General features: G+C 43.7%; 2 protein-coding genes across 2 annotated transcripts in view; both read right to left on the bottom strand.

The window, feature by feature from the left end:
* Positions 1–12,037, bottom strand: part of NCMAP (non-compact myelin associated protein) — a 146,343-nt gene that overhangs the window by 111,443 nt on the left and 22,863 nt on the right. The gene's annotated exons all lie outside the window — the stretch shown is intronic.
* Positions 7,889–12,037, bottom strand: part of NIPAL3 (NIPA like domain containing 3) — a 47,671-nt gene continuing 43,522 nt past the window's right edge. The window contains exon 12 of the mRNA XM_069479553.1: positions 7,889–12,037. Coding sequence (XP_069335654.1) covers positions 11,838–12,037 — 200 coding nt within the window. The 3' untranslated portion in view covers positions 7,889–11,837.

Here is a 12,037-nt window from a genome sequence, read left to right as displayed (position 1 = left end):
TTTTAACAACTTTGTATGTGAATGTATTGATCTTTTACTTTATGATCTCTTAGCTTGCTGAAGCCTAATTAATGTGACCTAAATAGAGTGACCTTCATTTTTGTTAGGTTTGTTCCAGGTGGGAGCTCGCAAAGTCTGTATGGGACAGAATGCAGGTTAATGGAAAACCGAGGTTTGTGGAACTAAAGCCGCAGGAGTCTGGAGAGTCCCCAGAGGTGGTAAACGTGAGACAGCTGCATTCCTGTCCCCTGATAAGGACAGAACTACCCGCTCCCTTATCTCTACAGGATGAGGCTGACCTAGGGGTCCCAGAAATTGGTTGTTTGAAAAAAAATTGCAGCGGCTGTTCTGGCCCAGGTACTCACTCCCCACCAAGAAACCCTCTATAAAACCCAAGGCTTTCCCCTCCTCCAGGGTGGATGCTCTTTGGCCTCCACCCATCTGCACTCAGATGCCCAAAATAAACAGCATTTTGCTACACATGAGGCTTCATGTGTGTGTGTGTGTGTGTATGTGTCTCTCTCTCTCTCTCTCGGTCTCTTTTTCTCTCTCTCTCTTGCCCCCGGACCTAACAATTTTCTTTTTGATGATTTCTATTTTTTACATTTACTGCTTTAGTTTATTTGAAATTTATTTTGATATGAAAACATGAGGTAAGACTCGAACTTAAATTCTTTTTCCAATGGTTCTAACAGTAATTATTAAAGAATCCATTTTACCCACTGCTTCGTAGATATGTAATTTAGTATAGATGTTCCTCGACTTACAATGGGGTTACATCTCGATAAACCTAGTGTAAGTTGAAAATGTTAAGTCAAAAGTGCACTTAATACCGTCCACCTAACCTACTGAACATGATAGCTTAGCCTCACCTACCTTACACATGCTCACAGCACTTACGTTAGGCCGCAGCTGGGCAAATCATCTAACACAGACCCTATTTTATAAAGTGTTGAATATCTCATGTAAATTATTGAATATTGTACTGACAGTGAAAAACAGGATGGTTCTATGGGTACCCGAAGCATAATTTCTACAGAATGTGTGTCACTTTTACACCATTGTAAAGTGGAACAATTAAGTCGAACCATTGAAAGTCAGGGACTGTCTATAGAAAAACATCATACATATATATTTGCAGTTATTTCTTCTGTTTCATTGATCTGTTAATAAACACCGTTTTGATAATTATAGTTTTTATTATCTGGAAGGGAATGTCAGGGTACACATAATTCCAAATACTTTTCAGAAAAGTTTTACCAATTTATACTGCCTCCTCCCTGCTCCCTTCCCACAACCTCAACCTTTGGCAGGTATCAGAAAGCCAGCCAGTCCCACCAGAGCTGCAGGCATTTTACTGAAAAGTCTTCAGAACATGCAGGCTCACATCCTGCTTGTGCTACTAACTACAAGTAGTTGTTTAGCCTCGAGCAAATGGAAATAACAGTGGTACCTCCCTCATAAGATGGTTTTGCAGCTCATGTGAACTGTTGGTGAAAGCTTCTGGAAAACTATAAAATCTTAATGAAAAGGTGGCCAATCACCATTAAATTTTCATAAAAAAGACACGTCTTTCAAAAAAACCCTCCTGCACAATTTTGAGGATGGGGTATGGAAAGACATCCTTCAGTGTGTTCTGAAGCCTGGATGCAGGGTGAGATTTGGTCTTGCAGTGCTGCTCTGAACGAGAAAGAATCAGTTCCACTCACCTGCAGACTCCCAGGCTGCTGAATTAACTGCAGAGCCATTGTCTGGGAGGGCAGCAGTACCTACCACTCCACACTGGGGGGCGCTGGTCCTCAGACGATGCAATCCTGGAATTTGTTGGGAGGAGACGTTATTCCCTGATTAATTTGAGCTGCAGAAGGGTTGCAGAGAATTAAGAGCTAGATGACTATAATCAGAGGAAGGGCTGGCAGAGAGCAAAGGAGAAAATGGAATATTAATATTGGGTAGCTGCAGAAACAGCCCAGAGATTCGAATGAGTCTCAGTTTTCTTGAATATCAGCCAGGGTTTGCTTGGGAGACAGAAATCATATCAGAGATTTAAACAGAAAGAATTTAATATAAAACATTTTTACCTAAACATAAAGTTATTAACCATGTAACTGAATGGGTAAAGGGTCATGGTGGGAGCAACTATAGGGAAGCAGCTACCGTTCATGGGACAAGGGGAACCAAGGGAGGAGGTGGTAATTATTAAACCTTAGAAGATAAGCGGATTTTCAGACATAAAAAGGAATGAAGTACATGCTACAGCTTAGATGAACCTTGAAAGCATTATGCTTAGTCAAAGAAGCCAGTGACAAAAGCCCACATATTACATGATTTCATTCACGTTCAAGTCCAGAATAGGGACGTCTATAGAGACAGAAAGATTCATGGTTTCCAGGGACTAGGGGGTGGGGAAAGGGGGAATAGGGGTTTCGGGGGAATGATAGCTAAAGGGCAGAGGGTTTCATTTTTAAACGTGGTAAAATATACATAACATAAAATTACCATTTTAGCTATTTTTAAGCGTACAATTCAGCGGCATTAAGTACATCCACACTGATAAGCAACCCTCACCACCATCCGTCTCCAGAACTTGTTTCATCTTGCAAAAGTGAAACTCTGTACCCATTAAACATTAACTTGCCCTTTCCCTCTGCCCTGTGCCCTGGCAACCACGCTCTACTTTCTATGAATTTGATACTCCGGGTACCTCATATAAGTGGAGTCATTTAACATGTGTCCTACTGTGTCTGGCTTATTTCACGAGGCATAACATCAGAATTTCCTTCATTTTTAAGGCTGAATGATATTCCGGTGTATGTGCAGACCACGTTCTGTTTATCCCTTGTCACCTGAGGGACACTTGGGCTGCTTCCATCTCAAGGCGATTGCGAATAAGGCTGCTGCGAACATGGGTGTACAAATGTCTGCTCAAGACACTGCTTTCAATTTTTTTGTGTATGTTCTGAAAAGAAGAGTCGCTGGATCATATGGTAATTCTATTCTTAGTTTTTCAAGAAAACACCATACTGTTTTCCGCAGCGGCTGCATCCTTTTACATTCCCACCCGCAGCGCCCAGGATTCCAGTTTTTCCACGTCCTCGCCAACACTTGTTATCTTCTTTCCGGGTATTCTTTTTGAGGTGATGAAAATGTTCTAAAATTGGCGTGGTGAATGCATATATCTGTGACTATGCTAAAACCCACCGAATTGTACACTTTAAATGCGTGGCTTGTATGGTGCATGAATTACATTAATAAAGCTGTTTAAAAAAAGGATAAGAGGAGGGGTCCCATGGGTGCTGGGACATAGGTCTCTGAGCAGGGGGTGCTGTCGTCTCTGAGGGGAGTGTCATGAGTCCGGTTGTGCAAGAGTTGGAAAGAACTGCACAACTAGATTCAGCTGCTGCTATGCCGGAGCAAAGAAACCTTGCTGGGGCGATGTGCATAGCAACAGGAAGCAGACAGGAAAGAGCAAGTCCCTTCTTCTTCCTCCAGCCTCAGTTTCCCTCACAGGCCCCTAACACAGAGCAGATGGTAAGGCAGAGAGATGGTTTGCAGGGTTCCAGCCCCAGCATTCTGAAGCCAGCCATGGAAGGGTGGGTTTGGAGCTCACAGAAAACAGTTTAAGGACTTGCACACCTTGGCAACTAGAAGATTTTATCCTTCAGTAGGTCGAAGACACTTCCTAATTTCAGAGGCTGCGTCTGCAAGGGGGACTTCAAAAAGATACCCACAATTTTGGAGGTAAAGTTAAACTTGTGAAAATCGAGTCACAAGGGGCTGAGGTCAATGTCTTTGGAATAGTAATCCCCTCCCTCCTGAAGGTGTGCAGAATCCAGCCTTGAGAGCCCTGTGACGTGCAGGAAGCTGAAATCTAGGCAGAGAGCTCTTTGCCTTCCGCCTCAGGGCTCTCTGGCTCCATTTATATGCTCCCTCGCTTAAAGGAAAGTAGTAACAATAGCGAACATTGTTGAGGCTTTACTGTCTGCCTGGCATTGTTCTATATTCAGTCCTTACCACCACCTACGAGGGAGGCAGTCCCACTATTCCCATTTTACAGATAAGGAAACTGAGGCTTGGAGGGGTGATGTCCTTTCTCAAAGTCACAGAGAGAGTGCGTCCTTAGCCACCACGCTGCGCTGCTTCCAGTGTTCTGTCCTGGGCTTCTCTCAGTTACTATGTGACACACCATGTGCTCTTCCTTCAGTCTGGTAGCACCACCCTGCAAGATCCAGACGACATTTAAAACCCACCTAAGTGATCAAACCACAGATCATGGGGAACGTCATGCTACGAGCGGCCGCCTGAGCGGGTTTCAAATGCTGCCAGCGTTCACCTTGATGTTGCTGTTGTCTGGAGGACTGGATGGGCATCTTCCTCCCACGGAGTGCACCGGAATACATGGCGAAGACCTTAATAACAATTTCCAACCTGGAAAAATCTACCATTTGAAATATTTTCCAACTTTTAGCGTGGAGACTCGAGTTGCCTCCGTTCTGGGTGGGCTCTCTGTGTTAGGCTTTTTTGGGAAAGCAGATGTGAGTTCTTGAGGAAAGACTTGCTCTTTCTGGGCCTGGTGGGATCAGTCAGGTCTGCGTTGGCAGGAACTGGGAGATTCCTGGCTGAGGGAAAGGGGACAGAGGGCCGGCCCTGGGGTGGGAAGGCTGTCTGGAGCAGGGGGAGACCCCTGCGTGTGGAGGCTCCTGACGTGAGTTCCCAAGGAGCCATTTCGAGGGGCTGCTCCAGGCCTGGGCCATGCCTGGGAGGGAGAGCCCACGGTGGGGGGCAGTGGGGAGCAGGGTGTCAGTCGGAGGTCACCAGCAGGGGTGTGGGCAGCTGACCTCTCTGTGTGCTGGTATCAAGGGGCAACACAGCAGAGGTCACAGCAAGATGAGAAAGCCAGAGTGGAAAACCCAGGAGATGTCGCAGAGTACACTGCACACTTGAGAATCTCTCCAAAAAAAGGAAGATGGGGATAGGGGAGAGAATGTCACGCTGAAGGGGGCTAATTTCCAGCTATGAGAAGCTTATGAATGGAATAATCTGGGTATAAAAAGGAAAAGTACTATTAGCCAAAGTCATGTTGCATTCTATGCTGAAAAAAATGAATAAAAGAATTTAAAGGTGATAGAATTGTCTAGGGATATATAAAGGACTGGGTTTTTAAAAACATAGACTTTGAAGTCAGATATATCTGGGTTTGAATCCAGGCTCTGCCACTTACCCACCAAGTGGCCTTGGGCGAGTTACTGAACTTCTCTGAGCCTCAGTTTCCACATTTGTATGGAAGAGTTTGAATGGCTTCCTTGTAGGGCTGTTGACATACAAGCGTAAAGAGCTTAGCACAGTGCCTACCCAGAGCGTGTCTTATTTTTTTTTTATAATGAAATGATAGTAGGGTACTTTTTCCTTTCAATGTCCTTAATTGACAAAATAAGTTTGAACAACAAGAGCAAGGAGCTGAGACTTACCCTAACAGATAATAAAACACACTGGAAAGCCTCAATAATTGAAACAGTGTTACTGGTGAATGAATACACAGACAGTTCAATGGAGCAGAGTTGAAAGTCCCTAAAATATAGACATATCGTATATTATATAAGGGCATTCATTAGGGCAAAGCTGGGCTATTCCATGCATAGTATTGGGATAGCTGGTAGCTGTCCAGACAGAATAAAGTTGGGTCCATACTTTGCACTGTGCACCAGGATAATCTGCAAGTGGCTCTCAGATATAAACATAAAATAAACTGTAAAAAGACTAGAAGACAGCATGGGAGAATTCTTTTATAATATTGGAGTAGGACTTTTCAAACTATGATTCAAAAACCAGAAGCCATAAAAGACAAGACATTCAATTATGTATATACAAATATTTACATATGTAAATAACATATTTACACAGAAATAATCCAATTATCTATAAAGCAAAATCAAAGAGTCATTTTCATAGTAAAAAAATACCATAAGTAAATCAAAAGGCGAATAATAAACAGGGGGGAAATATGCATAGTTCATATCAAAGAAAGGGTTAACATAACAAAGAGCATTTTCAAATTAAGAAGAAACCCCCAAAGCCATAAAATATGGGCAAAGAACATGGACAATTCACAGAAAAGCAAAACAAATGACAATGACACATAAATATATGCAAAGTATCATTCAGATGAAGAGAGACATTTGTGACTTGAAAATTGTGATAGAAGATGTTTAGAGACCTCCATAGCCGGGTTTGTAAGATCAGAGCTAGGGATGACCACAGGGCTGTATTTCTGGTGCTGTTTTAAAGACAAACAGACTTTAGGAGAGGTAAAGAACGGCTTTGTGCGTGGGGGCTTTCGTGTTTTTGTTTTTTGAACTTCTTAAAAAGGAATCCTGAGAATTAAGCACCTAAGTTTCTAGAGTGCAACGGTGAAGACTCACCTTTCAATGTAAACCGGAGAAGGCAGAAGGTGATGTTCTCACTGCCACGTGAATCCTCTCTCATTCTACCTGGGCAGCCTTCACAGAAGTTCTTACGTGAATGCCCTGTGGCATCACAAGGAGAAATGTTTGTTTCTCGCCTTACTTTTTTTTTTATATTTGTGATTTTAATGTTCTGCTTGGTGCGTTTTGAAATTTAATAAGCTTGTGGCAGGACCCTGGTGCTGCTGCGCCAAACACAATCTTCCTCTCAAACCGGACTTCGACTTTGTTTCCGTTCTTATCTTTTTTTGTTTGGACAAAGCAAGCTGAATTTATTTTGTAGCAAAACTCATAAAAAAGAAACTTATTAAAGAGAACAAGATTAACTACAAAAACTAACCTTTTGCCAATCTTTGTTTATTTAAAAATTTTTTACTGTTTCATGAAACCAAGAAGTAAAAATTAATAGAAATTCATAAATAACTGAATAGCAAAAAAGCGAATAGGAACAAGGTTAACTACAAAGAGATAGTAATCTTTGCCAATCTCTATTTAAAAATTTTACTATTTCATGAAACCAAAAAGTAAAAACCAATAAAAACTAAGTAACAACTGAATAAATAACAAAAAGTATCAGTAACAAGATTAAGTATGAAGAATTGGTATCCCTTTGTTAATCTCTAATTTTAAATTGTACTGCTTCGTGAAATAAAGCCTGAGACTTGTGGATGACTCTAAAATCCCCTCCAGCTCTTTGAATTTTATTCCCTTGTCTGGTTAACGCGATGGGGCCATTGCAAATGTGGTCCTCAGAGACCCAACTAATAAGCTTCTGTCCTTCCACTCTGCATCTTCCCTTGAAACTGTACCTTTCTTTTCTTTTCAGCCAAAGCTGAAGTCCTAATACATGGTAAACCTTACCCCCACTAAAGTGTCACCCAAACACACCAAGAAAGGCGGCATAGCACAGGGAAGAACTCAGGTTTTAGAGTCAGGCAGTCCTGGGCTCAAATATTGGCTCTGCTGTTCACCAGCTGTGACACCTGAGTCTTATTTCTTTGTCTGTAAAATAGGGATAAGATTAAAACTTACCTGATGGAGTGGTTAGAAAGGAGAAACGAGATGTACATGAGGTCTTAATATATCACGTGGCATATTAAGAAGTGCTTAATGAGTACATATGACTGTATTTGTGTGGTGACTGTATAAATATATAAGCACTATACCACACCTGCCTTTGTAAATTGCAAACTCTGAAGACATGTGTACTTAGAATTGCTTAAGAAAAATCACAAGTGTTCATTATATAATTTAAAAATGAATCCAGAGGAAAACCATTGCTTCAATATAATACAATGTTCTGATGAGATGCTGGACATAGTTCCAAGACTTTATATCTGTTAACTCATCTGATCCTCACAATAACCTTTAGGTAGATACTGTTATTATTCCTGTTCCATAGATGAGGCACAGAGAGGTTAAGTAACTTGCCCAATGCCACACAGTTAATAAGTGGTGGAGCCAGGAAACAAATCCAATCCGTGTAGCTGCAGAGTCTATGCTTTTAACCACAGCAGGGGAAGAAAAAAAGCTCAATTCAGCCCCAGCTGCAATTATGGGTATCTCTAGATCTGCACTGTTAATACAGCAGCCACTGGCTAGGCATGGATATTTAAATCTAAGTTAATGAAACTTAAGTGAAATTAAAAATTCAGTTCCTCGGCCACACTAGCCATATTTAAAGTACTCAACAGCCACATGTGGCTGGTGGCTACCATACTGGCCAGAACTGACACAGACTATTTCCATCATCACAAAGTTCTATTAGACAGCACGTTGTTCTAGATAACTCTAGAAAATATTAGCCAAACATAAGACACAAACTCAACAGGTACTGCGTGGATTTTTTTTTAATTAAATACCACTTCATGATGTTATTTGCACATAGCACATGTTTTTTTGAAAAATAAGACATGCCACATTAGTCGTGAAGTTAACAAAATATAAGCATCCACATAGAATATATTCTAAGGTGACTTCATTTACACAGCTTCTCAGAGAAACACAGAAGTAACTTTTTTTGCCTATCAGCCAGTGTTGGACCAGATTTGGAATTCACAAGGCTGCAGGGCGGGTTCCCCAACGCTACCCTGATGGCCGTCCTGTAGCCACAGCGGGCCATTAAGCTGGCTGGTTTCCACCAGAAAAGCAATGCAGACATCAGCCCTCTCTTCTCTACCCAGCGTTCAACTCCACACTGCAAAAACCCTGCATGAACTTGAAGCTTGATGTGATGGCAACTGAAGTTTAAACCCAAGTTTGGTGAGCTTGCTTGAGGCACCTGGCTAGGAAGGAGGTGCAGGTGTGATATTTAATGTTGCTTAGAGCATTCGAGAGAGCTTGGGAATGTCAGAGCCATGAGTAAAAATAAAGAATCAGGGTTGTGAGTGGAAACGGATGTTCACCTTCTCCATCCCAGCAGTCAGTGCTGCTTACTGCCACGAGCAGTCTATTTACACCTCGGGACAAAGACTGGGAGAAGCTAGCTCAGGACAGATTGAGAACCCTGGCGATGAGGGATCCACACCACCTGTTTTTCCCACTACTCAAGTGACCTACCCTTGACTTCCACTCAGGAAACCACCCTATAACTTGCTGCTCAGCCCTCTCATGACTCAGCTATGTGGAATGATGCCACTACTCTAAAACTGAAGGCAGGGGAGCTAGCTGCCCAGGCCCCAGCAGCAGTTCCTGGGTGGTGGTGTCCCCAAGATCTGCGGCAGACCTGAAATGACAGTGCACTTTTATCTACTCATCGCAAGAAAGCTGGCTGGCCCCAGCGCTAAGAAGCCCATAACAACAAAGGGAAGGAGGGGCAGAGTAAGTACGGGAGCACACACGCCAGAATTACTGATCACCTAGGTCTGCCACATCTCCATAGCCTCCCTGTTCAGCTTTATCCGCTCTGCCCTGAGTCCCAGCCTTAGAAAAATCACTTGGGAAATGAGGGATATCTGAATAGCAGCAAAACTTGATTTTATTTCCCTCTTTGTGTTCTATTGTTGCAAGCTCAGAGCTTGACCTTGAAAGGTAACTTATTACCACTTCTGATTCTTCCTCTACACTGAACAAGCCTTCCTTTCCAGTGAGTGCTGGTCCTGCCATTCTCTTCCTCATGAACTATCAATGGCTCCCATGCCCTCTAGGATACGCTTTACACTCCTCAGCCAGGCATTCAAGACCCCCCACCCCACCCCGCCCCATGATTTGGCCTTCACTGCTTATCTTTCAAGGCCTGTCTCTCACCACCTTCGCTGGTGCTCCTTTTTTATCCCAACCTCCACTCCCCATCTCTGTGCCTTTGAAAATGCTGGCTCCTCTGCCTGGCGGGTGATCACCCTACTTTCTATGCTTTGCTCAGGTCTTAGCTAGATTTGCTACCCATCTATGAGTGAAGCCCAAATCATCTCCAGTTCTGAATGGCCCTTTGGGCTCAGGGTCTGACCTGAGTAGGGTAACCATGACTCATTTTCTGTGGCCCAGTATTGCACTTAACCTATCATGGCCTGCCCTGCTAGAGGTTCCTGGGTATCTGTGTCTCCCCTGCTGGCTTGGAGGGCAGGAACTATGTCTTATCTTTGTAGCTTTGGCCCTCCAAGTGCTTAACACACAGTAAATGCCTTATAAATATTGTTGAGTTGATACCCATCCTCAGGTGAAAAAAAGGTTATTGTCTGTTGCCTTCTTAGGCATTAAAGACACAATACAGAAGTGGTCAAGACACAATACGGAAGTGGTTATCACAGGCAACAGATGTCAGAGTTTCTGAAGTCAAGGTATTAAATCAGGATTAAGTACAATCCATAAAGATAAATGAGCTATCAACACTGGTCTATTAACACTGTTGTCTTGCCTGTTGAAGGCTGTCTAGGGAAGCAGTGAGTGCGGTTCTAACAAGTGTTCACTGGATGAAGAAATGCCACAGATCCTATGGGGGTTATTCAACCTGCCAAAAAGAACCCCAGAGAGGAAACAATTGGTAACTCTAACCTCCTAACACGGGTGCATGGGGCCCTGGGGGTTTTAGCAGACCTTTTTTTATTTTCCATTATTAGGCGTTCCAGGTGTGGGACCTCTGGATTACTGGCATCAGAATCAGCAGTGGTGCCAGTTAAGAATGTAGTTCCATTTAATCAGAGTATCTGCAGTTGGGGTGTAGGAATCTGCACTTTACATAGACTCCTAGGAGGTCCTTATGCTCAGGAAGGTGTGCAAACCTTCACCTGCCACTCTCTAAAGTCAGTCTAGGGGAAGACAGTCATGTACAGAAAGAAATAAATTCAGAAAGAAAGAAAGAAACTCAGAAAGAAAGAAAGAAATTCAGAAAGAAAGAAAGAGCCCGTTTTTGAGAACGCTTGTTTCTCCCGGACACATGTGCACTGAGATGAAGACCCACAGAGCCCCCTACTGATTCCAAGGAAACTGACCAATAACTCAAGCCGGGTTGAGACTTTGTAAAGGAGAGTGCGGAGATGTGTGAGAGGCTGTCTGTGAAATGAGGACCCCGAGCCTTCCCAGGCGGCACTGGTATGCAGGGAAAAAAAGGACACGTAACACAGCCAGATGTTCTGTCTGTCCTTTTTGAAGCGGTGCAATCACCTTTTGTAAGATGAAGAGGGATTCTTCTTCCTTGCGGGCTGCTGTAACCTCACCCTTGCTCCCATCCTCCTCAATCTTCCCCTTAACTTCCCTGTTCTTCTGGGGGGAAAATCATCAAGTAGTGCTCACAGGCCCAAAACCAAATTCGTTTTCAGAGCAGATCCAATAAAAACACATCAAGTGTGTCTTCACTGGAAGGACAGAGACAACTGGAAGGCAGATGTATGTTTCTGGCACGAGAGGGACAGAACGTCCCGCCCAGGGTTGGCCCACTCTGCCACGTGAGGACGATGTGAATGTTATCACACATACGGCGTCATGAGTGAGGCGGGCAGAGATCAGGCATGCACTCGAGGTGGAGGAAGACAGATACAGAGGTCTCCAGCCTTTCAGTGGATCTGACAAGTCAGAGGACCCTCTGCCTCGCCTTAGCTCCTGAAGAATGTGGCAACCTTTGGTCACTGACCGAGGGAGCTCAGTTCCCAACCTGCCGATGGTAAGGCGGCTTTCCAAATCCACTGGGCTAAACCAGGCAGAGGCTGAATTCCGTATCTCCCACCTGGAATACCCTTTCATCCCCTCACCCTCACCCCCATCATTTGAAATTTCCAAGACCAAGATAACGCATCCTTTGCCAGAGACAAAGGCTTTCCAAGATCGCTATCCATACAGTTCTCGGTTTAAAAAAAAAAATGAGATTTGAAAGGCAAGTTTTAGAATTAAGGGTTGAGCCACTGCCAGCCTGGCTTGAACAGTCATACATCAAGGGAGTGAGTCTCATTCCTTCTTGGTGTGCTCCAGGACTCGGTAGGGCACGCCAGAGGCGCTTCTGGGGCCGTGCTCTTCTTGCATGACTGGCAGGGTGGCAGGGGTGTAGATCTCTGAAATGTTGTCGTTGTTTTCCAGGGCCCCGTAGGAAAAAGAAGCTTTGAGGTCAGGCTGGACAGTCATCCCCTTGTCATGCATGTTCTGCATAC

Source organism: Eulemur rufifrons, chromosome 8 (assembly GCF_041146395.1).
Source record: "Eulemur rufifrons isolate Redbay chromosome 8, OSU_ERuf_1, whole genome shotgun sequence".
Classification (NCBI taxonomy): Eukaryota; Metazoa; Chordata; class Mammalia; order Primates; family Lemuridae; genus Eulemur; species Eulemur rufifrons.
Note: the sequence above shows the minus strand (reverse complement) of the source record. Positions and strands in the feature narration are given on the sequence as shown.